Consider the following 26,038-nt stretch of genomic DNA (forward strand, 5'->3'; position numbering starts at 1 on the left):
TGCGAGGCCCTGCACAGCCAGGTCCCGCAGGTCTCCTCAGTGATGGCGTTGTGCTTCATATTATTGCATATTATTGTAGTTCAGTACATTGCAGCGAAATCAAAACATTCACATATTAAACTCTCACCCACCGGGTCAACCAGTCATGGATATAGCGTTCCAGCACTCCATCCTCAATAATGTGCAACGGACCAGAGCGCAAGGTGACACTGTCCCTCTCCGCCTTGTCCGTGATAAACGTCTTCTGCCCTTGACTCCCCAGAGTCTTTTCGCCATACATCGACTGATAGTGATCAATCAACTTGATAGCAGGATTGGACTGTTCCTCGCCCCGAGCCTCGCTGTCCCGCAGCTTCTTAAGCCAGTCTTCAAACGACAAAGTTTCAAAATCGAACCCACCCCGCTCAAGAGACTCGAGCAATGATTGCCAGGTGAATGTGCGGAAGTTGCAAAGATTGTAGACGGTATCATCGGTAGGTGAGCCCGAGCCGGGATTGAGAAGATTCTCATTGGGCTGGGAACAAGCCTTGGAAAGCTCGAGGATGGTCATTGCCAATAGGTCAACTGGGAACCAGGAGCAAGTTTGGTCAAGCTTCGGTAGAGCCTTCAATGTTAGAGCAGAGCGGATCATGAGCGGAACTGCCTCCGAGTCGTTCCACAGGCCTTTCTTCGAGTGTCCGGAGACCTGGCCGATTCGGAGAGAATATGCTCGTGCGCTCGATCCACGCGCCGCCGAGACTATGCGCTCTCCAACTAACTTGGAAAGCCCATATCCCATCGTCAGAGCGCAGTGGAAGCCCTCTAATGGCTCATCCGGGATGAGATCGGATGGCGATCTTAATGCAGTCGAGATCGAGGAGCAGAACATCAACACGGCTGGCTCGAGTTGTCGGACATTGAGAGAAAGCTCAATCAAGTTGAAAAGACCCCGAATATGAGGGGTAAGGGTCGTGTTGCTTAGTCTTAGGATCGCGGTACTACTTAGCTATACCGAAGTCAACGATGTGTATTACATTAGCGGCCTTAGCAGATAGCCGGCCTATAAGGAAGTTGTCTGGTTTGATATCGCGGTAGATGAGGTTCTTCTCATGAATCGTTTGAACCCGCGAGAGCATCTACTTTGCCACCATCACGGCAGTCTTGGTAGAGGAACGGCGGTTGCAGTGGTCGAACAGATTCTCTAGACTATGACCAAGCAGGTCAATGACGAGTATGTTATGCAAACCCTCCTAACCAAAGTGGTAGACCTTGGGGATGCCTAGGCATCCCGCCAAGGTCTTGTATGTCCGGTACTCATCACGGTCCTAAGGCCCCTCGCTTATCCGGGGCTCGAGTTTGATGGCCACCTATTTGTTGTTGAGGAGGTTGGCGCCCTCGAAGATGACACCGAAGGAACCCTCACCGATTTTCTTGCCCACCCGGTAGTGGATGCCCACTACATTTGACGAGGATACCATGGGTGCGATTCTTGGGGCGAGATCGGAGGAAGACGGCTTTCGACCACGAGGAAATAATGGCCTTAGGGAAACTGTACACTTGATGAAAACTATTCACAGAACCACGATCATAGGAGGGGAAATCACATGGGGCCAATCAATTTATATGTCACGGGGTTGTATTTTCGAAAGCCCACGGGCTATACTAAGAACCTGCGGGCCCAAAGCCAGAGCCATTGTCCGACCCGCGGGCTTTGGCGGGGTCTATAGATCTTAAAGTTAGTACTAGGCGTATCCACATGTAAATCTACTAGGTAGTCTGTTGTGACAATAATGAAATCGATGGTATTTGGACTATCTATTCTGTCTGTACTTATAGGCAGAGAAGCGAGAAAACTCTGCATTGTGGGAATTGCATCGGAGCATAGATCTTAATAGGACATCAGGTGATCGAGATGTGCCAGCTAGTGTATTACTAGTGGGGAATTTACCCTGGTGATAGAGCATACTTCCTGAACTCAGCCCCGTTCAATACGAAGATACGATGTGGTTTGATAGTCATCGGATCTATTATAAGTACATGAAATAGAGTGCATAATATGGATCGACGTTTACCAATATTCAAAGGTGTGTTCATATACACTATCCGTGAAGCCGGCTTCCATGACTAGGAGCCTAGGACAGTGGTTGATCTTTTTGTGTTTCTGTAACCGCAACTTTGGCTAGTTCACTCAATTCTGTGACAAGACTCTCGAGACGACAAATATGAACAGACTTGGGAAGCTGAAATTGGGCAGTAGATAGCCCTGTGATTAAAGTAGAAGTATAATCGAGTAGTTCCAGATCCTGAGCGGCGTGGAGGCTCGTTGGATCAAGAACGATGTTACAGAAGATCGTCAAACAAGCTGACAAAGGATAAAAAACAATGGGCCTGAGACAATAGTAAGCATTGCTAATCGACCGCAGTGAAGTCCAAGAAAGGTCCTTAGAGCCCTTGTAACACTTACCAGAAAGTTCCGCGGGGCAATACCGAAAAATGATTTTTCAACGACAGAAGAGACGATCTACTAGATTCCACCGCAAGGGTAAAGGATGAACCGACACTCACGATACTGCTCTGGTTACTTGCCCATGCCACACATCGGCCACAAGCTTGATGAATGATGGCAACGCAATTATAATAGTCCATCTGTAGTAGCACAGCATGCATGCCAAAAAAGTGGTTGCCAGTTGTTATTTTCTGAGAAGTTGAAAGCTTGGGTCGGTAGTTTGACGGTATCGATAATCTCCATTCTTCTAGGTCATTGTCGAGTCCACGGATGGTCTTGAAAAGGTCTATATCAGACATGCACAGACACCCTGGACCGTAAAATGCACTGTAGGCACGAGACTTGATCTTAATTAATCGAAGATCAACCGGATACAGGTAGTCTTTAGATCCCGCGAGCCCATGTTCGCCAGATGATAGCAGTATGGAGAGCTGATCTCCGTACCCTTGCGGGACTGTGAGGTCACAGACTTCATCCTGGATAGCAGCGGGTTGACCTGTGCGAATGGACAACTCTTTGTCGAGGGAATAAGCAATCCAGAATAGATTCCGAAGATGACTGCCCATTTGGGGCAAACAGCCATTGTCGAGTGATGTAGCTCCACCAGGCGTTGGAGGACTCATTACATGCGCACCAAACCTGAAGATTAATCGGGCAGTGAGCGAATCCAGATACAGCCCTTTCCGAAAGTTTCCGGATGAGCAATGAAAAATCATCTAGTTCGTTGAGACAACGTCAATGTTGATTCGTAATATCTGAAAGAGATAACCTCCACTGGGGACAGGAAATTCATGATGTCAGCTTTGGAGTTTCACATACCAACATCAGAATAGCTTGAAGCCCGTCCAAGGTTTCTTCCTGCAGAATCTGCGGTATATACTTTTCCGCTTTCGACACTAGTGCTAGGCTGTCGATTGGCACCGGGTTCTTCTCATGGAGACCCCAGAAGGCAGATAATGATAGGAAAGCACATAAACATGCTCTAGAACTCGCGCGTCCTGAAGAAAGGTTGGAGGAATTCTGCAAGCCAAGATGTAAAGTATTGGAGAAAAGACTGTGATCGATGACTGGAAATGACAAGCGTATAGGGGACTCATAGTACGCCGCCACATACTCATTGATGATGCTGACGTCGGGCAGTTCCGGCATACGTTTCACGGGAACCTCTCGGTCGACATACTCTGGCTCATGGCAATGCCATGGAGGACTGGGTTGGAAGAGGTCCTGCAGATTAATGGAACGACCAAGAGACGACCGCACTATTCTCCGGACATCTGATAAAGCCGACCGTGAAGAAAGGCATTCAGGTTGCAGTCCCGCAAGCGAAAAGAAACCTTGCCTGCCATATAAGAGGACCTCATGGGCTCTGGCTTGGTCCTTGCTTGAATTGTTCGATGCTGTTATATTGATAAATATGTCAAAACAGTAATTTCGAAAGGCTAGTACCCACGTGAGCCGCCAGAAACGAGTCTCTTGGCCAGGATAGCTTCAATCCCAGTAATTCGCTCTTCCAATCGAAATATCCTTTGCTAAAACGAACTGAGTTGGTAATGTTCCGCTGGTGAACTGAACTGGCAAACCTGGTTCGTATCGGCAATTCCATTGCGCTTCATCTTCGGTATTCTAGTGAAACTGCATGGAATGCCATGATGTTTACACCAGTCACACGTTGGATATGCAGTGTCACATTTAATCTAATGAATATATGAGCTCATGTTAGCGAACTAGAGTAATATATTTAAAGCATGGAGAGCTTCCATGCGCACCTTCCTTTTAGAACAAGCGTCACACGCCTTGGTAAATCTCATCTGTCCCAGATCAGGTCGTGAACCCTAGTTTTGCGCTAGCCGCGGCTTTCTTGTTGCACTAGGCGGCACTTGCTGTGGTCAAATCGTGGTGCTAATTTACTTTGAATCTGATTTTGAATCTGATCCGCGCAGGGCAACTCGCAGATATGTTCGTTCCGATTGGCACCATAACATTGGGAAGTCGGACATTAAATGCTCCGACACTCGGGGAGTCGGACAGTTTTAATCGGAAGCCGCCCGGCGACCTTCCTCAAATCTTGTCGAGACGTGGAACCAGATTTAAGTACAGTAATGGTCAAGCTAGGGTGCCTGCTGGTGCACTTGCCCGGTCCCTTTCCGCGGAACTCCTTTTCGTAAACTCACCCACTCTCCCAACCTCCCTTTTCTCCTCCGGGAGGCGGATGGGCGAGTTAGAATAAGTGCCATGGACGGATACTCCGTTCGCGAATTCACGCCCGTTCCGCTGACTAAGCGCATAGACGGTGGATCTGAGATTCCTCCGGCCGGCTGGGTTACGTTGGCCCAAATTTGGCCTACTGTCAACCCGAAGCCGGGGTTCTATCTACCAGATAGTTGCACTGTTTCCCAAAATAGAGGCAACAGCTCGCTCGTAGCATTGATTCATGCTGTGAAGATATCAGCCACACTGACTAAGCGGAATAAACGGACTCCGCGTATAGATGGGATGAAATCGTTGCCGAAAGACGCCATTTCACTGGCAGTGGGAGCAAGTCATAGAATCACTGCAATGCCCAACCGGGAGCACATATATATATCGAGGTCAACGCGGTCGATTACAACCAAAATCAAGTCCCCAATCGTCATCCATAATTCCCACCGCACCAAAAAAAAAAGCCTGGAATAGAGATCGAGCACAGAACCCCCGCTTTAACAATGACCCATCCGACTCCTATCAAGGGAGCAGAGAATCTGTCGTCACGATGGACCTTTACTCAGGATTTGGGTGGTTATGACATACCAATTCGCCTAGAAGGAGAGATTGGCGATGTTATCGTGCGAGGCACGATTCCTGACTGTGTTGACGGGACTTTTTACCGCGTTGGTTCTGATCACTTTACCCCCACACTGGACGGGCATAGTCCACTCGATGGTCATGGGGTTGTGAGTGCTTTCAGAATCCACAACGGTCGCGTCGACTTTAAGATCAGATACGTGCAGACCGACCGCTATAAGATTGAGAGGCAGCAGAGGCAAAGTTTCTGGGCCCATATACTAAACAATCCGTTGGGCAATCATCCTTGTGTACGCGCCGTCCTCGAGCAGTCAGCCAACACCAATGTGCTCTATTGGGCGGGTAGATTGCTTGCTCTCGGGGAGTCTGGCCCCGCTTACGCCTTGGACCCCGACACGCTCGAGACGAATGGTGTGGACCCTTTCGGCAATCAGATCATCACACCTGCTTTCACAGCACATCCTAAGATTGATCCTATCGTCGAGGAGCTTGTCACATGGGGTATTTGGAGAGGGTCTGACATCGTGTCCTATTCAGTTGATCGACAAGGGATCGTGAAGAATGAACACCACATTAAACCCCCTTGACCGACGTCGAGCCATGACATCGCCATGACCGAGAATTGGATTGTCTTTTGTATATGGCCCATCCAAGTCAACTTTGAAGGCAAGCCTGGTGACCCCTCCGTGGCATGGAACGTGGATTTACCGGCCACCTTTATTGTTGCTCCTCGCCATCCGGACCAGCCCCTAGCTGGCTCAGGCTGGAAACCATACGAGTCGCGTGTCTACCACCACCCAGTGAATTCTGCAATCATCCACACCGCCGGTGCGTGGGAGGAGAATAACAATATATTCGTCGAAGGCACCTATCCGCACGATAGCCTCTTCCCATTCTGGGGCCGGGCGGGTGAACGGAAGCCCCTAGAGAAGACCGTCGTTGAATTAGTGCGCTTCGAGATAAACATAACTTTGCCAACGGACACACAGATTCCAGATCCTACAGTCCTGGTCGAAATCCCTAATGAATTCCCCCGTATCGATGAACGATTCTTCTGCAAAAATTATGACTATATCTTCATGAACGTCTACCAACCAGAGTCCGACGGTGCCGAACTCACGAATCAGGTCTTCTCCAACCTCAACGCCACCGCGATGCTAAACAAACGCACGGGGGAATTAAAGATCTACTCACCAGGGCCGAAGTGTCGGTGCCAGGAACCGGTATTTATCCCGCGTTCCGACGACGCTCCCGAGGGTGATGGGTACGTCATTTTTGCCGTTGACCGCATGAATATCAACCTCTCTAACGTGGTCATCCTGGACTCTCGGGACTTTGAGCACCCCGTTGCCGTCATTGAATTACCCTTGCGTATGCGCACCCAGATTCATGGTAGCTGGGTCGATGCCAGAGAGCTTAATGGTCGGCCTCTCGTGGCTGACCCTCCACTGCATAACATGGTTTGGAGTCATGGGCTTTCCCCTCCTGCTCCGGGAATGGATCCTGTCTCGCGGAAGGCCTAATACGACCCCCTGTGTTTCACGCAGGTTTACTGTATGTTGTTGAAAGCGTCGTATTTCTCATTGGGGTCAGGGGAGAGGTTGCTAGAGTCGCAGAGTTGCTTATTCTTTTGTTAAGTCTCGCTGGAGTCTCCTGTTTAGCTTGCTTTAACGTCGTTGTGCCAATGCCAATCAGAGTTAAGCCCTTATCATGCGTTATTGGGACTAAACTTTGGAACAACACATGGGCAGGTCAGGGCCATAAGCCGCCCAACAGCGCACGATGGGCTGCCCATAGGCCCGCCCCAGCGAAGTATCTATATCAAGCGAGAGATATCCCGAGACTAGCTTTCGAACGGAGAAAACATCTCATTTCTTGGCCAAAACGTTTTCTTGTAATAAGTCGCCACCGGGCCTACAGCCTCAAGAATTTGATCAACTTTAAGTGACGGCGAGAGCTTTCATTTGATATTAATTTCATAAGGTAGAATGGGTGCAATCGTTGCTACGGGTGCAAATGCACTGAAGCTGCCTCCCGAAAGGGGGTCAGGTGGGAGAAATTAGCGGCTACTACAGCCCGGAGAATGGCATGTGTGGGAGATAGCTCGCGTCGATTCGGCGCGTGGTGATGACAGTCCAGCGAGCTCAGTGATGCGAGGCCTCGGTGGTTCGAGGAAGCTGGTGGAAGCAGGAGGTGGTTGAGGAGACCGATTGAAGTGGGCAGTTAGGACGTTGTGGGCAGTTGACCGTGGGCACTTCTGACGATCAAACCTCTCCTTTCGTTTGTCCTATATAATTTTTGTTCTACAGATCACGTGCTCCGGTTTACTGAGCATGTCGACTGCTGAGATGGCTTTGGAAGCCATTCTCCTGACTCTAAAGCAGGCCTGACAGCACTCCCGCATAGCGGCTGTATCTAAAGCAAGCTACATCGGGCAAATGAATAATTGATCGATTTGATTGATTGGTTGAACCGCCCAGAAGAAAATAAAAGCCGGTTAATACAGGCGAGAGATACGAAATGCGGATTCGAGACCAAGACTCTGCCCCCTACCGTAAATTAAAGTGCTTATCTCCTATGCAAATAGATCGGAAAAGCCAGGCCCCGGTCAGAAACTGTCGGTTGTCGGACTCTTCAATGTCCGAACCACATCACGGCAAAGTTAAATAAACTGAGACATCTGCTGACAAAGCGGGCAAGAGATTGTCAAAAGTTAAGTTACGAATTCCCGGACAGGCTGGATGAGCCAGAATCCAGGTTAAGCTTCGGGAAGAAATGCACTTTTGTTCCGACCCCGAGTGCTGGTGATCATCGGCCATGGACCGACTTGGGCTATTCAGTCAGCCGTAATTGTGGCTTGACACATGTAACGTAATTCCCGGGTGAGTGGGCCAGCCCAAAACACCACGGTAAATGGGATATTTTTCAACTCAATCTCCCAACAACCATTCCTTAATATGAGGTCTTATGATAAGATGGTACTTTTTGGATCATATGTAGCCTATTTATGAGATTTAAAAATTTAATCGGATTTTGTGGTTCAGATACATATATTTGTCGTATCTATAGCTGTATTTTTTGGTAATCCAAGGAAATACTTTTTAATTTATATTTAGGTCTGTTGATACTGTTTATCATGAATTTAGATACTGTCAATACCAAGAATCAAATAAACTTAACCTTGGTTGTTGAAATATCCAGTTGTGTTATAATGCATTTACTATGGTGTTTTGGGCTGACCCGCTCGCTTGGGTGGCCCACTCACCCGGGAATTACGGTTAGTTAAATGCGCTGAGTCAGCGGACTATTCCCGAGTTGGGTTTTTACGCGTCTTTTCATTGGTGATAATCTCCTGTACATGTCGTGGATCACGGAGTGGACCTTTAGGTGTTGCGCTGCGTTGAAGCTACGTACAGGGAATAGCTATCTAACAAATATTTCCATTGCTCGTATTATTTAGGAGGCGTAGGCCTAACTTTTGATAGACTTATCGGCTCGTGCAGCTTCCGGAAATGAGGCGTCTGACATCCTGAAGTATAGACCCGCCACTATATATATCGTGCTATCTCTAGTGCAAGACGCCCGAGTCTGAGATCCCTAAAAACCCTACAGACAACCGGACTTCTTTGAACTCGGCGCTCTGCCACAATTCTTATCGAGTTTTTGTTCTTGTGCTAGTCGACATGTCCGCTGATCGCCACGATGAGGAGCAGTTAGTTGAGGACAATGGATCCCAGCAAAAAGGGACTGCTTATGAACCGGGGATCAGATCTCCCATGAGTCTTATCAGCAAGGATGAGACGGAGAATCTGAGGCGGATTGCCACCCATCGGTCAAACAAGTCGCGCAGACGTTCAAGCGTATACGCTACAGATGGGAATACCACCGACGCTGTTCCCGAAGACCCTGCGTTGGATCCGCAGGGGCCAGAGTTCAACTTGGAAAGGTGGCTGAGAGCCTTTGTGGCAGATGTAGAAGGAAGAGGTCTTTCCAAGCTACAAGCAGGAATATTGTTCAAACACTTGAATGTCTCCGGTTCCGGGGCAGCCCTCCAGCTACAGGACACCGTTGGCTCGATGTTAGCCACGCCACTTCGGATTCCGGAATTGCTTTGCCAGAGACACTCTCCATCTCGATTGATTCTCAAGGAGTTCAATGGTTTGATGAAAAGCGGGGAGTTGTTGCTGGTGCTAGGACGCCCAGGTGCAGGTTGTAGTACCTTCCTCAAGGCGCTCTGCGGCGAGACTCATGGTCTTGATGTTGATCCGACAAGTGTCCTCCATTATAACGGTAATACCTCTTTCGCGGTTTCCCTTGCCGCATACCATTCTGATTGCTAACGAATGTTTCAAGGCATTTCTCATAAGCGTATGATGAAGGAATTCAAAGGCGAAGTGGTCTACAACCAAGAGGTAGGCGGAACCAACATGTACTGGCGGATGAAGTAGGAGCTGATAAAACCTTCCCATCCATAGGTAGATAAACACTTTCCTCATCTCACTGTTGGACAAACCCTCGAGTTTGCAGCAGCCGCCCGAACTCCTTCTCACCGGTTCCGCGACATGAACCGTGATGAATACGCCAAATACGCAGCCCAGGTGATCATGGCGGTCCTCGGCTTGAGTCATACCTACAATACTAAAGTGGGAAATGACTTTGTTCGTGGTGTCTCTGGAGGAGAACGTAAGAGAGTGAGTATCGCGGAAATGGCTCTGGCTGCGACGCCTTTGGCCGCGTGGGATAACTCAACTCGAGGACTAGACTCAGCTACCGCGCTGAAGTTCGTGGAAGCACTTCGGATTATGTCGGACATGGCAGGCACAGCACACGCAGTGGCAATCTACCAAGCCAGTGAAAGTATATACAAGGTCTTTGATAAGGTCACCGTGCTCTACGAAGGACGCCAGATCTTCTTTGGGCCAACGTCCACGGCCAAAGCCTTTTTCGAACGGCAAGGCTGGCAATGCCCTTCTCGACAAACGACAGGCGACTTCTTGACTTCGATCACGAATCCGCAAGAGCGACGACCGCGCCCGGGTATGGAGAATGTAGTTCCCCAGACACCCGAAGACTTTGAGAAATACTGGCTCCAGTCTCAAGAATATCAGCAGCTGCAGGAGGAGATCAAGGAGTTTGAGACATTACACCCTCCAGGTGATGATGAGGCAGCTGCCACTGAATTTCGAAAGAGGAAGCATGATGTGCAATCCAAACACAGCCGCCCGGGGTCTCCATATCTGATCAGTGTACCGATGCAGATCAAGTTGAACACAAGACGGGCATATCAAAGACTGTGGAATGACATCTCCTCCACCATGTCAACGGTTATGGGTAATATGATCATGGCTCTCATCAGCGGCTCGGTCTTTTATGGCTCTCCCAATACTACCGCAGGCTTCGCCTCAAAGGGTGCAACGCTTTTTTTTGCAATCCTCCTCAATGCGTTGACTGCGATGTCAGAAATTAACAGTCTATACTCCCAACGCCCTATTGTCGAGAAGCAGGTGTCCTATGCATTTTATCATCCGGCAACTGAAGCTATTGCAGGCGTCGTCAGCGATATTCCAGTCAAATTTATCCTTGCTGTTGCCTTCAACATTATCCTCTACTTTCTGGCAAACCTTCGCAGAGAGGCATCACAGTTTTTTATCTACTTCCTGATGACCTTTATCACCATGTTCGTCATGAGCGCGGTCTTCCGTACGATGGCGGCAATCACCAAGACAGCCTCTCAGGCGATGGGGCTGGCCGGAGTTTTGATCCTCGCTTTGATTGTCTACACTGGCTACGTCCTTCCGGTCCCATCGATGCACCCTTGGTTTGAATGGATCCATTATCTCAATCCCATATACTACGCCTTCGAGATCCTAGTGGCTAATGAGTTCCATGATCGCGACTTCCCTTGTTCCAGCTTTGTGCCTTCTTACGCAAACCTATCAGGCGACAGCTTCTCCTGTTCAGCTTTTGGTTCTATTGCTGGCCAAACAACAGTAAGTGGGGACCGCTATATCTTGCACAATTACAAGTATAGCTACAGTCATGTATGGCGGAACTTTGGAATATTGATAGCCTTTCTTATTGGCTTCATGATCATCTACTTTGTGGCATCGGAACTCAATTCCTCAACAACCAGTACCGCCGAAGCACTGGTTTTCCGTCGCAACCATGAGCCCGGGTATATGCGTCCTGGACATGTAAAGTCCAATTATGATGAGGAGAATGGCATTGAATTGGGATCTGTCAATATGGTCAGCGAGACAACCTCAGATGATATACTTCTACCGCCTCAGGAAGATATATTCACCTGGCGTGACATCTGTTATGACATTGAAATCAAGGGGGAACCACGACGCCTGTTGGATCATGTATCTGGATGGGTCAAACCTGGCACACTCACGGCGTTGATGGGCGTTAGCGGAGCAGGTAAAACTACCTTGCTTGATGTCCTGGCTCACCGAACGACAATGGGCATCATTACGGGCGACATGTTTGTCAACGGAAAGGGTCCAGATGCAAGCTTCCAAAGGAAGACTGGGTACGTCCAGCAGCAGGACCTTCACCTTGAAACTGCGACTGTGCGGGAGTCTCTGCGTTTCAGTGCCTTATTGCGTCAACCTGCCAGTGTCTCGATCCAGGAGAAATATGATTATGTCGAAGACGTTATTCGCATGTTAAGGATGGAGGATTTCGCGGAAGCTATTGTGGGCGTGCCTGGTGAGGGATTGAACGTCGAACAACGCAAGCTATTGACCATTGGAGTGGAACTGGCTGCAAAGCCTAAGCTTCTCCTCTTCCTCGATGAACCGACGAGGTAGGTCGTCTGGACTCAAATGAATAGCTTGAGCTAACAAAGATTTTCAGTGGTCTCGATTCCCAGAGTTCATGGGCCATCTGTTCGTTCCTGCGAAAGCTGGCCGATAGTGGTCAGGCCATCCTCTGTACCATCCACCAGCCTAGCGCCATTCTCTTTCAGGAATTTGATCAGTTATTGTTCCTTGCAAAAGGAGGCAAAACTGTTTACTTTGGTCCAATCGGCAGCAACTCTCGCACCCTACTCTACTACTTTGAGTCGAACGGGGGACGGAAATGCGGAGAATCAGAGAATCCTGCTGAATACATGATCGAAGTTGTTAATGCTACAATGAATGACAAAAGGCAGCATTGGTTCGATGTCTGGAAGCACAGCCCTGAAAGCCAGGCAGTTCAGGAGGAGATTGATCGGATCCATGAAGAAAGGAAGTTCAAGCAGCAGGAGGATGAGGATCAAGCACCCATGAGCCACTCTGAGTTTGCAATGCCATTCTGGTTCCAATTATACGTCGTGACGCGCCGTGTCTTCCTGCAGTATTGGCGCATGCCGGAATATATCTTCGCCAAATGGGGACTGGCCATCATGGCGGGCCTGTTTATCGGCTTCTCGTTCTTTGATGCCAAACCATCGCTTGCAGGGATGCAGACGGTCATTTTCTCGTTATTCATGATTTGCTCTATCTTTGCCTCTCTTGTGCAACAGGTAAGTCTCAATTACTTGATGTCCCCCATGTCCTGGATACTGACCTTCGCCAGATCATGCCCCTATTCGTTACACAGCGATCTTTATACGAGGTTCGCGAACGTCCTAGCAAAGCCTATTCCTGGAAAGCCTTCCTGATTGCCAATGTGGTGGTGGAAATCCCCTATCAAATCATCATGGGAATCCTTACCTTCGCTTGTTACTATTATGCTGTTGTGGGCGCCGATCAATCGTCCGAACGACAAGGGCTGGTTCTGCTTTTCTGCATTCAATTCTATATCTACGCCAGCACATTCGCTCACATGGTCATTGCAGCACTCCCAGATACCCAAACTGCCAGTGCTATCGTGGTCCTACTTTTCTCAATGTCGCTGACGTTTTGTGGCGTGATGCAAGCTCCATCAGCTCTACCTGGATTCTGGACATTCATGTACCGACTTTCACCCTTTACATACTGGATTGGAGGAATGGCATCAACCCAGGTCCATGGTCGAGAAGTCGTCTGTTCATCTACCGAGCTTGCTGTATTCGACCCTCCAGCAAACCAGACTTGCTACGAGTACATGGTTGAATACATGAAGCTTGCCGGGGGGCAATTGCAGAATCCTGATGCTACATTGGATTGCAGATTCTGCTCATTGACCGTCGCGGACCAATATCTTGCGGGGAGCGAGATTTATTGGTCTGAACGCTGGCGGAACTTTGGTCTGATTTGGGTCTATGTTGTTTTCAATATCTTCATGGCTACGGTTCTTTATTATCTTTTTCGTGTCCGGAAATGGAGCCTTGCTGGTATTAAGGAGCGGTTTTCGAAGAAGTAACCGCCACTACATACTTTCTTGCCTTGCTTTGGGAGTGGGATAACCCCGTTAATGTTTCAGTTCGGAGATGGTTGGTGAAAAGACGCAAAATCGTCTGGTAGATAGCGATGGGGAAAAAACCATTTTGTCCCTTCAAATTGAGTGTTCAAAAATAGAGGACGTGAAATATAGCGAAAATCTTCCGTTCGACAGCAAGAGACTCACTGTAAGCATTGAGATTGATTGGCCAACTGATAATGCAAACCATTCAGATTAACCGCGGCAGCAGGAAGGAGAGTGGAGAAGTGGAAGTGGAGGCCAGTAGAAAACCAACTGATTTTCTCCGTTCAGCACAACGACAAAATAACAGAGGACAGAATCTCCGAGTTAAACACAGGTAGTGGTTGGTGAGGAGACATGAATTCGCTAGCCGACATCGTTGAACGAGGATCAACAGGCAGAGAACGGCAGTCGTGAAGTAACCGTTCATATGGGCTGGAGGACGACATAGCCAGCAGAAACTGAGCATAGTGCTCCGTAGTTACAGTAGTCGGGTCTACAGACTTGCAAACTTAGTGCGGCTTCTCTTCATCACCACCCCATTTCTTTGTGATGGCGAAGGAGGTAGTTGAGGGATTACTGCCACGGCTACTGTTGATTCTCACTTAATCGATAGAAGTCTCTACTACTTAGACCAGATTAAATGAACTGGTCCTGGAGACATAAAGGAGCGCCTAATTGTAAGTTCAACGAAGGTTAGTGGAGAAACGGAGTTGGTGGCATAGCAATTAATATTCAAGTGTTTAAATTTTTACATACGAGGCCACATAGAGTGGTGAGAAGGTGCGAGCTTAAACACCGTCTCTGTAGAAAAGTAGGGTTGATTGAATAAGATTGGCTAAAACCTAAAACCCAGAACGTAGGGCTCATTGCTTCATGGAAGCACAAAACTATACGATCGACAAGGCTAAAGGCTGTGACGAAGGTTACTGTTGATTCCAAACTACGAAGGTGACTTGTTGTCGCAGAAATCCTGCGTGGGGCTTAGTATCGCAGATCCCAAACTGCTGAAGATCTTTCGGTATACCCGTGCCGTAACATGCCCATACCAGCCCCTGAGGCGGCTATGAGACGCTCACAGCTTTTATCTACTGGATAGTTCTTCAATGTCAACTGGCTCCCTCAGTACTGGTCCATACCCATATCCTGCGATTTGATACTATGCTATAATAGAGTTTATTGAGAAAGCTCGGCCTGCTTCAACATGTATCATTTTCGTGTAGTGAAGTGTCATGATTAGGCTGTCTAAGTCTAGTTTCTGTACCCAAATTCCTGTATTGTTTCTTTACGTTGTCTCCAAAATATGGATCAAGCCAGAATTCCCAAACTCCTCAGCGCTGGCACAAACTCGACCAGCTACACGTAGCAAACAAGCGAAGTAACAAGCGCAATCAAACACTATTGTGGCAGTTGAGAGCCCCTACTCTGCTCGCGCCACCCCTTGTCAATGGCACTCTCAGCAGCTCTTCTCGCCATGCGAGAAGAGCTCTTGTATGCTGGGTATATTATACACGCCCATATACCTTAAAGGTGTGGGTATGTTGGTCTGCCGGGAGAGTGCATTACGTGTCATCAAAGGGTTCCGGGAATCTTTGTCTAGCCAAAACTCATGGCCGTCTCTTCCCCGCGGTCTAATATACGCGTTCACTGAGATGATAGAAGGAAGATTTGCATCATACGCGCCTGCAGAGACACAGTGGACGGAGTCGACCTACATTAAAGGATATCTTAGGATAGAATTTGCATGTCTATTTGCAGGTAGCTAAAAATACAAAGGTATCTCACGTCCCTTTCTTAGAGTACATATTAGGCTTGTAACTAGGAAGCAAGCAACTGCGCAGAGGGTCACTCGATGTAGCCTGCTGCTAGTGTCTAGATGGACGTTACTCAAGACCTGAAAAGTGAGGCAACCCTCCACGGCACGGGCAGCGTATAAATATTTATTTCCCTTTCTTTGTTGAGAAGTAAACTGATTGAAGACGGAGATAGGAAATATTAGTCTAAATAACTCGAAATTCTTGTCTTTTCCTTCTTTTCTGGTTTATAATGGTATATTTATAATATTTCCCTTGAGAACGATTTTCTGTGCATAGGCATTGACATGGGCCGCCCATGGGTATGCCTATATATGGTCAGGCTTACCCTGCCTAGAATTAGGGCCCATAGACACCTAATTCTGCCTGAACTGGCCTGATTTGGTCTGAATTTTGTGCATAACTCACTAATTAATTTCTGTTATTTATATATATTTTTGTCCAAACACTTACTACTCTCACCTTTCTCCCTGGCCTGGCCCATAGGCCCATAAAGACTCTGCATTGCATTACCCTTGAATCTGGCAATTTGTAGGAGAACTAGATTATATAAGGAAACAAAGAGAGGATAAACAGAATCTCCGGTCTCCGGTGCAGCATTCGCTCCCACAGTAGATGTGTCGTCTGACTGACGCTGGCCAATCATCTTGGGCGGTAGTATATTCTTTTTGGGACGCGACAGAACCTTAATAAAATCCTGGAAGGGAGTATGAACTCGCAGCGCGGCGAAGTGATAATTCATGATTTCGCGCATTCACTATAGATCTCGAGGTTTTTCTGATGCTATCTTGCTGCTAATATTGTCATCATCTAAAACACGCGGCCAAGTCTCGTGCAAGATGCCGCACTCTGGACGACATTAACTTCCCTATTTCGCTTACATCAGAGATGAGCGGGCCCTCCGGCGAATCGTCGTCTTTACCGAAAAGCGTGGAGGTGGCGGGAACTAGTAATTCAACGCCATGGTTACAAACGGCAAATCGAGTGTTGGTCGCGGTCGGACTAGCGCTGGCCACAAGCTGCCTCTTAATGCGGATACATACTAAGACCGTGATAATGAAGAAATTCTGGTGCGATGATGGTGTGTTATCTCTTTTTCCCCAATCGCCTCAGCTTTTGTGGGCGGGTATTTAACACGAGAGCTCGGGCTAGTATGCATTATCATTGCCTGGGTAAGGCGAGCAGCCACCACCACAGCGAGTTGAAATAACTTATCTGCCCGCATAACAAAGATATTTTCTGTTGGCACCCAAGCACTCACATTGTGTAAGCCTCGCTTTCATTCGTGAAATAATGAAATACACACTAGATATTAGCTAATTCGAATTCCTTTATTAGGGGGCTATTCCCACGGTGCTATCGGACACCATATTGTTGATCTGTCTCCGCCAACTCTAAGAATGTTTCGAAAGGTATTAACACTGTGCTGTGATCGCTCTTGTAGGAAATTATAAAGCTGATTTCGGACCTATAACCGCGCAAAGCTCCTTTTGACAGCAGCGGTTATTTACATTCCGTGCCTCGCGTTCGCAAAAATCGCCTTGCTTATGCTCTACTATAGGCTACTCAGCACTATGCCAGCCTGGACTTACATCATCTACCTCATCGCCGCCATTATTACTGGGTATAGCATCGCAATTGCCTTGGCTCTTATTTTTGCGTGTAGTCCCTTCCAGAAAGGTTGGGACCCAACGATTACCTGGGGTTATTGTATCAATAGACCAGGCGTATATCTCGCAGCAGCCATCGCAAATAATGCTAGTGACGTGGTTCTGATCTTGGTCCCCATTCGGGTGGTCTGGGGACTTCAGATGCGTCTCATTCAGAAATTGGGAGTGATCTTCATGTTTGGTATCGGGTGTCTGTAAGAAACTCTCGTTGGCCTATCTTGGATCGATCTGTGGAACCCTACGGATTACGATACTGATTTGAGACATTTCAAGGACTACCGTCACGAGTATTCTACGATTGGCCACAGTATGGCATTTGGTGACATCGCCGGATATCTCGTACACACTTGCTCTTGCCAGCATATTTATGTAAGTTCTTGAACCCGTTTTTTTTTTTTGGAACAGATAACTGATGAGAAATGAAAATTTTCACAGCAACATTGAAGCCAATTTCGTAATTATATGTGGTTCTCTTCCGTATCTCCGCCAATTTGTTCGCTACTACACATCAAACCCATTTCCTGGCCGCTGGATAATCAGACATATACGGAAGCCCCTTTCCAGCTCCACGCTGGAGAGGAATTGGCAGGACGCACGACCTGAAGCATCTCGTGGACCTAGTAGAGAAGAAGAACTTTGACATTGAGATTAGTATAAGATTGAACACAGCTTCATGCAGAGGAGCAGCGACGGGTTTGAAGACATAGAAATTATCTCAAATACTCAGCCGCCAAATCATTTTGTGCTCTAATCAATATCTATTTACTACCAACTGAATCACCACCATCGTTCATCAGATGATGGCTTGGTCAGGTTCACATAGTCATAGGATGCACGGCGCTCGAGTGTGCCTTCGAGAATTCCTTGCTAAACGGATAATAATTGTAGCCCTCCTATTGCTTCCTGAGATAAAAGGTTGCGCGGTTGTACTTGTTGAGAGGAATGCCATGCTGGATCCGGAAAACCAAGTCCGGACTTGCAATGAAGTGGCGGCCAAAGTGACCCACTGCTTTGTGTTCAGAATGGATTTACGATGATCGCAAAGAAAGGGATAGGAAGTAAACTCACAGTTTTTATTTATTTTCTGTCAGCTGGGATGATTTTGACTTTTGTGAACTCTTCAAATCCACTAAAGAGACGCTCGGCACACGCATTTGCGGTTCGCACCGTTGGTCGCTCATCCTCGGCCAGTCGTCCCGTAGCAGAGCTAATGTACCAGCGAATGAATTCCTTGATCATCTCATGGCTTGGAGCTGAACAACCTGGAGCAGTTTTGTAGGAATTAAATCCATTTTCCGGGTTGGTAGTGAAACTAGGTAATCGTCAGCCTTTTACATGAATGCATGAACTTGTCGCTTCAGATGTTCCTAAACCTACTTCATCCAAAGATCCACATAATCACGGTGTAAATTGTTGGATTTAGGGAGTCTCTTGTCTTTTTCCCGAATTGAGTCTTCCTGCCTATGGGCTCCAGGGACATAGCTATTCTATTCCCGCTGTTGACGGCGGCTCTCATCGCGCTTAGCAAAAACATCTTTCCTGCCCATCGGGAAGTATGATCCCGCATAATTCCAGCTGCTATTATTCCGTACATTCTATGTTCGAGTGATTATGTGGTGAAAATATTTGCCTTGTTTTGCTTGATAAATGTCTAGCAATATAACTAACTGTTCTACGTTTCGCTAGCACACTCCTTATAACCATGGCGTGCGGAGAAGCTGCGGGGTAACTGAAGGCCATGGCTTGCGAGAGAAGGAAGGAATGATATCGTGACTGGATATCTTTCCAGACAACGTAATAAGGACAGAGACCAATTGGAAATAGATCTATGACCGGAATTTAGCCCGTCCCCGAGAATGCTTAATCACGGAGGAACCGCGCTCATGTGACCGGAAATCTGGATGTTTTCCCCGTTTGATCCGTTATCAGCTCTGAACAAGCCCTACGGACCGTTTAGGGTCCGATGAGAACACGGAGACCCCTTCCGTTTGTCCATGTTAAGGCCATATTTCCCTGAAGTAGGGTGGCAAGCTTCCACTGAGCGGTGTTCCGTTGGAGGGGCCCGAAGTTTTAAACTATATAGTCCTCTACGTTTAGTCCACTGAAAAAACATTTCAGGTGTGAATTCAATCAGCTGTTCCAAGTTGAAATCCTTGACTTTAATACTTCACTTGATCTACAGAGCTCTAAACGACTAGATAACGGAAGAAAATGGAATCTTCAGTCAAATGGCTCATTGGTCGCGGAACCCCAAGCAAAGCGGAGGAAGATACACCCGAACGACAGAGTGTTGAATTCCGAGCCCTCCCTTCTTCATGGTATCGTTCACCATCATTGTACGAACTCGAGCGTCGAGCTATTTTCTCCAAAAAGTGGTTGCTTATCACGCACAAAATGCGGTTCTCGAACCCTGGGGACTACTTCCTTTTCCACCAGGCCGGATTCTCCTTCATACTGTGCCTGAACCGCGAAGGAAACCTGAATGGTTTCCATAACGTCTGCCGACATCGCGCATATCCGGTGGTAACAGAAGCTGAGGGAAATGCCAAAATATTCTCCTGCAAATATCATGGCTGGTCATACGGTCTTGATGGAAAATTGGCAAAAGCGCCCAAATTCGACAAAGTGGCTGGTTTTAATAAGGAGCAACATGGGCTTCTCCCAGTGCATGTGCACGTCGACAAATTAGGGTTTGTATGGGTCAACCTTGAAGCAGCTACAACCCCCACTGTGTCTTGGGAAGAGGATTTCGGCGGAGTTGATACGCAAGAGCGATTCGGTCGATTTGACTTCACCAAGTACAAGTTCGACCATACATGGAGTATGCAAGGAGATTACAATTGGAAGGCTCTGGCAGATAACTACAATGAGTGCTACCATTGCACTGTGGCGCACCCAGACGTTGCAAACGTCGCTGATCTATCACTTTACTCCACGATTCAAAAAGCTGGTCATGTTCAGCATTTCTACACACCTAAGGAAGGAAAGGAAGATTCGGATATCCAAAATTGCAGTACTTTTTATTTCCCAAACTCCTGCATGACGGTCTCGTGAGTCTCACTTCCATACGAAGAAAGAGCTACCGCTTACACTGCAGTCAGGCCACATTTTTTCTACTTCATGCGCTGTGTGCCTACTTCCGCAAGCTCGTGCTCAATGGAATATGAAGTATACAGGCATGTAAATGCAACAGACGACGAATTTGAGTACGTTGATAGCTTTTTCAAGCGCGTGCTGAAAGAAGACAAGGACCTATGCGAGGGAGCTCAACGAAACCTCAATGCCGGTGTTTTCGTCAATGGGCAGTTACATCCAGAGCTCGAAAGTGGGCCGCTTTACCTTCAAAGGTTAGTACGGAACCTGTTGGTGGGCCATCAGGCGAGAGAAAAACAGGAAAAGCGGGAAATATGGCCCGCAAGCCCCGATGTGACCGGATTTGGTGCTACTGAAGAGGACGTTGCTTTCTGTTCTGGTCTTGCATGCGGGGAAGAGAGTCGCACAGCTTTGGAGTGGTGAACTTTTAGTATTTCTGTGAAATTAGTCATTCATCTATGTAAATCCAGCGATTATGTATGAGGTGAAGGCCACTAGACATCGTGAACGGGAGACGACCCTATGAGCTTTATCTCAGACATTAGGCTGTTTGGAGATGCGAGACAGACTCGGTAATGAGCATTAAGATGTAGAGTTGATGATGATATCTAGAGTTTCAGACAGAAGGCAACATCTAGGCGTGGTGGAGACGCTAGACTCCTCACAGCCTACCTCTCATCAGACTCAACCATAGCACTCACTCAGCATTCACTCTACACTAGAGCCTACATATAGAAAAAGAGCACTTCTATTCCCCATCTGTACATTGGCGCGTTCATGCGTATAGTCATAGCAATTATCAATGAAAAGGCAGAGAAGTCAATCGATGCCTTTTGCTATGATATGAAAAGGCTGCCGAGGCTTTGTAGGAAGACTACATTTAGTAGTAAATATAGTACTATTGCACTTTCCGTTAATAAGCAGGGTATCCAAGTTAGGATAAACGGTAACATACATTAAGAAAGTTTCTCTTTACTTTTGCAACATTCTCTAATATCACAAGGAATCTCGCGTGCAAAGATCAGTCTAGAAAGACTGCCCATAGATGGCTAACGAGCAAAAACGCACAAATTAAGTAAGAGACCATTCTATTTACAATCTTTCCAATTTTGGGTCATAGCACATGGTTTAGATTAATGTATTTGGCCATGATAAGCAGAATCTGCTTCAACGGACAGGCTAGTCACCACTTCGTGAGAGGCACTTCTTGACTGCGAAGAGAAGAACATAATGTCGATTTTGAAATTGAAATAGACTATCGTTTCTTTTTAGCCAAAGATGGCTTATTGATCTAGTGGGTTGCAGCTTCTTTGACCAGTGACTCTAGTTTTTGAGGCGTGGCACCGATCAGATGGTCGATCTGCTGTCCGTCTTTGAATGCCATAAAAATCGGCATAGCTTTAATTCCAACTTCCTCGGCGATTTCCTGCTCCTCATCAACGTCCACCTTGTAGAATTTCGGGCCTCGAACTTCCTCCGACAGCTTTTCGAAAATAGGTGAGATCACTCTGCAAGGCCCGCACCAAGTTGCCCAAAAGTCGATGATGACAACGTCCCCGCTATTGATAACTTCGTCAAATTTCGCTCTCCTAGGACAATCTTAGATTCTGCAAATTCTAAATAGCTCAAGTTTACACGTACGTACCCGCTCAATGGAGTGACAACCATCGTGTAATTCAAAAAAGAGCTTGGTGATCGTCGGGAGGGATGTGGAGATGCGGTGCTGTGATGCACTGATATGTACTTGGGTTCGTGGAAGGTGGTAATTCGGTGGGTTAAATACTCGCAGCTGAAAAACCTAATCGAAGAATGACGTTAGTAGATACTGAAGATCAGCTACAAGCCAAGTGAACATGCCCTTTTGAAGATGTCTGATAGCCAATCAGAGACCATGAGTCTGCACCAGAGACCGATCTTCCACATCGCCAAGCAAGTCTTCATAGCAAGCAAAAAAGCGGTGTGACGATTTTCAGCTTCTCGGTTGGGATTTGTGGTAAGGTGGGAAGGGACACCCGCTGGGCTTCTCCTGTTCGGTCTGCCTGCATGGAAAAATCCAAGACTTTGTGATTCATCTTCCGACTTCTAGTATTGGTTTTCAAATCAAGTGAAATTACATCACTAGTTGCCAGCCTATAGAGATCTGCATTGACAAATTGCAAGCGGATCAGCCTACATGAAGATGACTGAAACCTACATATATCCAGCTCAGCCACCCCATGGATCGGGTTTGGGTCATTCTCTCGTTAAGCTTCTCTGAAAAATATGTTTTAGGTATCTCGTCAGTGAGGAGGCCGACGGAGACATTGGCCTCAGGATCGGTAGCAGCATCAGGTACCAACAAGAAAACCCGCGTCGTTAGGGCGTGACCAGTAACGCGATCGAGACACGGTATCATGTGGTTTGCTCCCCTCATCGGAGGTAGAATCGTCCTCTTCTACGAGACGATGGCTCTCTATTCGTGCTAATTTGCGGAATTCATCTAGTCTGGCGCAATCAGTAAGGATTTATGGAGCAAATGCGACGTGGCTGTAAGATTTGGGAAGGCGAATTCGCTTGGATCTCAGACCACCGCGCAGCGAGTAGAGATAGCCAAGTTGGGGGTAAGCCATGCGGCAAGTTGATAAGAGAAACGTCATGTAGTGTCTTATGTCTGCTGAAATCACCAGCGCTTGAATTAATGCCACCGTTGGCTATGAAAGCTGTGCGGAAACTAAGCTGGAGCGGCCCATGTCAAACAGCACGTCCAATTAGGCTACCCATAGGACGTTTTTTTGCCAGTATGTGCTAAAAGCGAAGAACACAACTTATCCTAGTGATCCAGGTGTTCTTGGAGCCTAGTAATAAGGTGCGAACTCTAACTTCAGTCTAGACCACCCCGCTACCGTGCGTCGCCTGCTAATGACGTAGGCGAGCCATGATCATAGTTCACCGCGCCGAATAGTATAAGAGAGACGATATTTCCCCGGCGCTCTTGCTGATTCGTATACTATATCCTTTAGCATTAATTCCATTAATGTCCTAAATATCTACAATGTCTGCCGAAACTTCAGAGGGTTCCCCTTGTTGGGTGGAGATCCCTGCAATTGATCCTACGAGATTGAAGGTCAGCTCTCGATGTTCTAGCATCTCCAATGACTCTTTTTCATATTTCTTTATATTTCCTGTCTTGAATACCAGCAAGTCACTGTATACCGCTGACTATCATACCTGGGAAGGATTTTTATAGTGTTATTTTTCCTTCGTGGGAATGGAGAGAGACTGATAGCAAGTCGAGCGATCACAAAAGAACAGTGCAACACTATAGTTTTGCCGAACCAAAGGGTGAGTCAACCATTGATGCATTATCTGTGGATGTCTCTTATCTTCCATCTAGGATTCGGGGGAGGAATAGTCCAAATGCCGGAAGGATGCGTTGCTACAGAGCAGATTATGGGTAGTGGAATGACCGTATACTACATGGTTGATTCCCTTGAGACGGTTAGTCTTATATCAAAAACAATCCAGGCCACTGCTATTGATTTAAGAATCAAGAGGACTAATTGTCGCAGATAGAGAAGAGAATCCACGATTCCGGTGGTAGCACCTGTCTTGGAAAGACAGATGAGAGCTCCCATGGGTCGTTCATGAATTTCCGTGATCCTGAAGGGAACCGATTTGGTTGCTATGAGATGAGTCGAAGCTAAAGAGTCTTTTATTTTCGTACCTGTTTACCTTTTAGCTATCGAGTATCTCGTGAGCCTTAATCTTGTTACTTATACGCCTAAATGTATGTCACTTGCGTGTGCTGCCACGAAGACGAAGCATTCACGAGACGAGCCAATGCAACTCGACTGAATCGGTCTCATGTCCGATAGAATAAGTGGAATGTTAGGGCAGACATGATCAAAATACCTCTATTATTGATGCTAGTTTATCGTTTTATAATACTCCGTTCCCGCGTTTTGTACGGATAGCATTGACGTGTGAGAGGATATTCCTTATAGTATCTTTTAATTTCCTCATGCTATAAGTATGGGTATATGCTAGATATGATGGAAATGATCGGCTCGTCTTCCTTTCGGGAAGTTTGTTTCGTCTCTCGTTCTGAGACTTCTTCGGCGAGCAATAATACCTGTGCTTGAGGAGTTAGGGTGGGAGTTGGCTCTTGCCTAGGGTTGGGTTTAGGCTATACTATGCGCGCGCATTTGTAACTATACCTTGTATATAACTAATATATTTGCATAGCCCAGTTAGAACTGCTCTATAGGCTATTATTCTATGTCGTCTTTCTCCACTTTCAGTGATTTCAAGACACTATACTAGCCTCAGGTCATAATGGACAGCAGCTGCCTTCCATAATATGCATCACTATTCAATATCACTGGCTAGAGCACCTCCTGGAAGGAACGCCTGTACGGCAACATTCCCTTTGTGATATAGCCTTAGGTACCAGCAAATAGAAGGACATTCCACTCTCGCTCTAAGTTCAATCCACCATATGCTGCGACTTGCCTTGCGGTACCATAGATACAGCAACAAAAGGGCTACAGGGTCTTTTTTCCGGAGCAAGTCTTCGAAAGGACCATTGATGCTGCGCATAAAGTGTTGAATTTGACCTGTTGTGACCTCGCTATCCGGGAGGTCCAGGATCTGGGATACCGCGTGGGCGGCATAGAAATACGGATTGTTTTTCGCCGTAGATGAGACCTTGAGAAGACATATGGTAGCCAAGGCCCTTGGTATACCGTCTATTCCCCTCTCTGGCAAGGGTGAATTCATATGAGCAAAGGTTGCCGCCATGACGCGGAAAAGACTGTCCGGGCGTAGTGGGTTCACTATGTGCCAGAGTGACATTTTACCATTGCTCATACGTAACCAGTCCAAATCGGAGTGGTCAGACGACTTTAAAGGCCACGACTCTTCCGGAGTGCATGCGTCAGGGGACGAGAAGGTCAAGATAGTTAGAGCAGCCGCAGTGCCCCAGATTGGATCCTTATCTTTCGCTTCAATCGGTTCCCTTAACCTCCTGTTGAGAAGAGCTGTGCTTTGAGACCAGTGATAACACTCTTCTATACTGCGACGGCAGCCTAATGAGCCATTCAGATGGCGATCATATGTGAGTGCCACAGCTAGAGAGGCGTGCATTAGAAAAGGGTACTGTAAGTCATATGTTAGCCGAGCTCAGGCCCATAACGTATATTTCCGCTTAGGTTCTGTCTCATATTGACGGAATAAATATAATAATACTTACCGCGAAGGCCAGTCTCAGGAGCTTGCGATTAACGTATACCATATTAGGGTCATCTGGGGTAATGAGACCTCGTCCAAGATACCGGGTGATGAAATCTTGACACTTTGCGTTCAATTGATAGGATGTGGATTCGTCAGACGTCCAGACAGCACTGGATACAGGGGGCTGAAGCTCTGTTTTCCCTCGAAATACCAATAGCCTCTCTCTATCAGCGGCGACGGGTTGTAGGTCGGGAATACTAGGCATGAAGTTGCATAATACACCGAATGAACTACATCTCTTGCAATGTGGTTTGGCTTCGTCACACTAGGAAGCCAAGGGAATTCGTTCAGCAGAGCACCAGTCTAGGAAAGCCGAGAGCCACCCACCTTGAGTTTTCTGAGCTTGCAATTTCGGCAGCCAAATCTCGACCTCCGCAGAGTCCTACGCTCCCGAACCTCTCTTGGATGAGTCGAGGCCATACTAGGCTAATTGTTCAATGCTTTGCGCAGCCTGCCTGAGAGGGTTTTTCCCGAGCTCGAAATGGATTCAATGCCGAAGAGATGCGTGGCAGGTGGAGGCGGTCATGGTCACTCGATGAACACTAGTTTCA

At 47.3% G+C, this 26,038-nt stretch overlaps 8 protein-coding genes across 8 annotated transcripts; 3 read left to right on the forward strand and 5 right to left on the reverse strand.

Annotated features, from left to right (window-relative positions):
• Positions 1-115: 115 nt before the first annotated feature.
• Positions 116-868, reverse strand: N7474_008724 (uncharacterized protein; the record flags this gene model as incomplete). Its single annotated transcript, XM_057200134.1, has 1 exon — positions 116-868. One exon carries the CDS (start codon positions 866-868, stop codon positions 116-118), a length of 753 nt encoding a protein of 250 aa, XP_057050835.1.
• Positions 869-2,111: 1,243 nt separating this feature from the next.
• N7474_008725 (fungal specific transcription factor domain-containing protein) lies at positions 2,112-3,709 on the reverse strand (the record flags this gene model as incomplete). Its single annotated transcript, XM_057200135.1, has 3 exons — positions 2,112-2,367; positions 2,444-3,201; positions 3,305-3,709. Coding segments are annotated over 3 exons (1,419 nt in total), but the record flags the coding sequence as incomplete, so codon positions are not given.
• Positions 3,710-5,187: 1,478 nt separating this feature from the next.
• On the forward strand, positions 5,188-6,789 carry N7474_008726 (carotenoid oxygenase family protein; the record flags this gene model as incomplete). The annotated part of the gene is made up of 2 exons (XM_057200136.1): positions 5,188-5,767; positions 5,921-6,789. The coding sequence occupies 2 exons, from the start codon at positions 5,188-5,190 to the stop codon at positions 6,787-6,789; spliced, it is 1,449 nt and encodes a 482-aa protein (XP_057050837.1).
• A 2,160-nt stretch (positions 6,790-8,949) lies between these two features.
• N7474_008727 (putative ABC multidrug transporter) lies at positions 8,950-13,600 on the forward strand (the record flags this gene model as incomplete). Its single annotated transcript, XM_057200137.1, has 5 exons — positions 8,950-9,556; positions 9,620-9,678; positions 9,742-12,077; positions 12,128-12,779; positions 12,833-13,600. The coding sequence occupies 5 exons, from the start codon at positions 8,950-8,952 to the stop codon at positions 13,598-13,600; spliced, it is 4,422 nt and encodes a 1,473-aa protein (XP_057050838.1).
• Positions 13,601-18,200: 4,600 nt separating this feature from the next.
• Positions 18,201-18,505, reverse strand: N7474_008728 (uncharacterized protein; the record flags this gene model as incomplete). Its single annotated transcript, XM_057200138.1, has 2 exons — positions 18,201-18,435; positions 18,501-18,505. 2 exons carry the CDS (start codon positions 18,503-18,505, stop codon positions 18,201-18,203), a joined length of 240 nt encoding a protein of 79 aa, XP_057050839.1.
• An 829-nt stretch (positions 18,506-19,334) lies between these two features.
• On the forward strand, positions 19,335-20,639 carry N7474_008729 (aromatic ring-hydroxylating oxygenase subunit alpha; the record flags this gene model as incomplete). The annotated part of the gene is made up of 2 exons (XM_057200139.1): positions 19,335-20,173; positions 20,225-20,639. 2 exons carry the CDS (start codon positions 19,335-19,337, stop codon positions 20,637-20,639), a joined length of 1,254 nt encoding a protein of 417 aa, XP_057050840.1.
• Positions 20,640-21,507: 868 nt separating this feature from the next.
• N7474_008730 (uncharacterized protein) lies at positions 21,508-21,884 on the reverse strand (the record flags this gene model as incomplete). The annotated part of the gene is made up of 2 exons (XM_057200140.1): positions 21,508-21,805; positions 21,862-21,884. The coding sequence occupies 2 exons, from the start codon at positions 21,882-21,884 to the stop codon at positions 21,508-21,510; spliced, it is 321 nt and encodes a 106-aa protein (XP_057050841.1).
• A 2,679-nt stretch (positions 21,885-24,563) lies between these two features.
• N7474_008731 (Zn(II)2Cys6 transcription factor domain-containing protein) lies at positions 24,564-25,752 on the reverse strand (the record flags this gene model as incomplete). The annotated part of the gene is made up of 2 exons (XM_057200141.1): positions 24,564-25,352; positions 25,447-25,752. Coding segments are annotated over 2 exons (1,095 nt in total), but the record flags the coding sequence as incomplete, so codon positions are not given.
• Positions 25,753-26,038: the final 286 nt, after the last annotated feature.

Source organism: Penicillium riverlandense, assembly GCF_028828495.1.
Source record: "Penicillium riverlandense strain IBT 135883 chromosome Unknown utg000007l_segment0_segment0, whole genome shotgun sequence".
In the NCBI taxonomy this organism is placed as follows: Eukaryota; Fungi; Ascomycota; class Eurotiomycetes; order Eurotiales; family Aspergillaceae; genus Penicillium; species Penicillium riverlandense.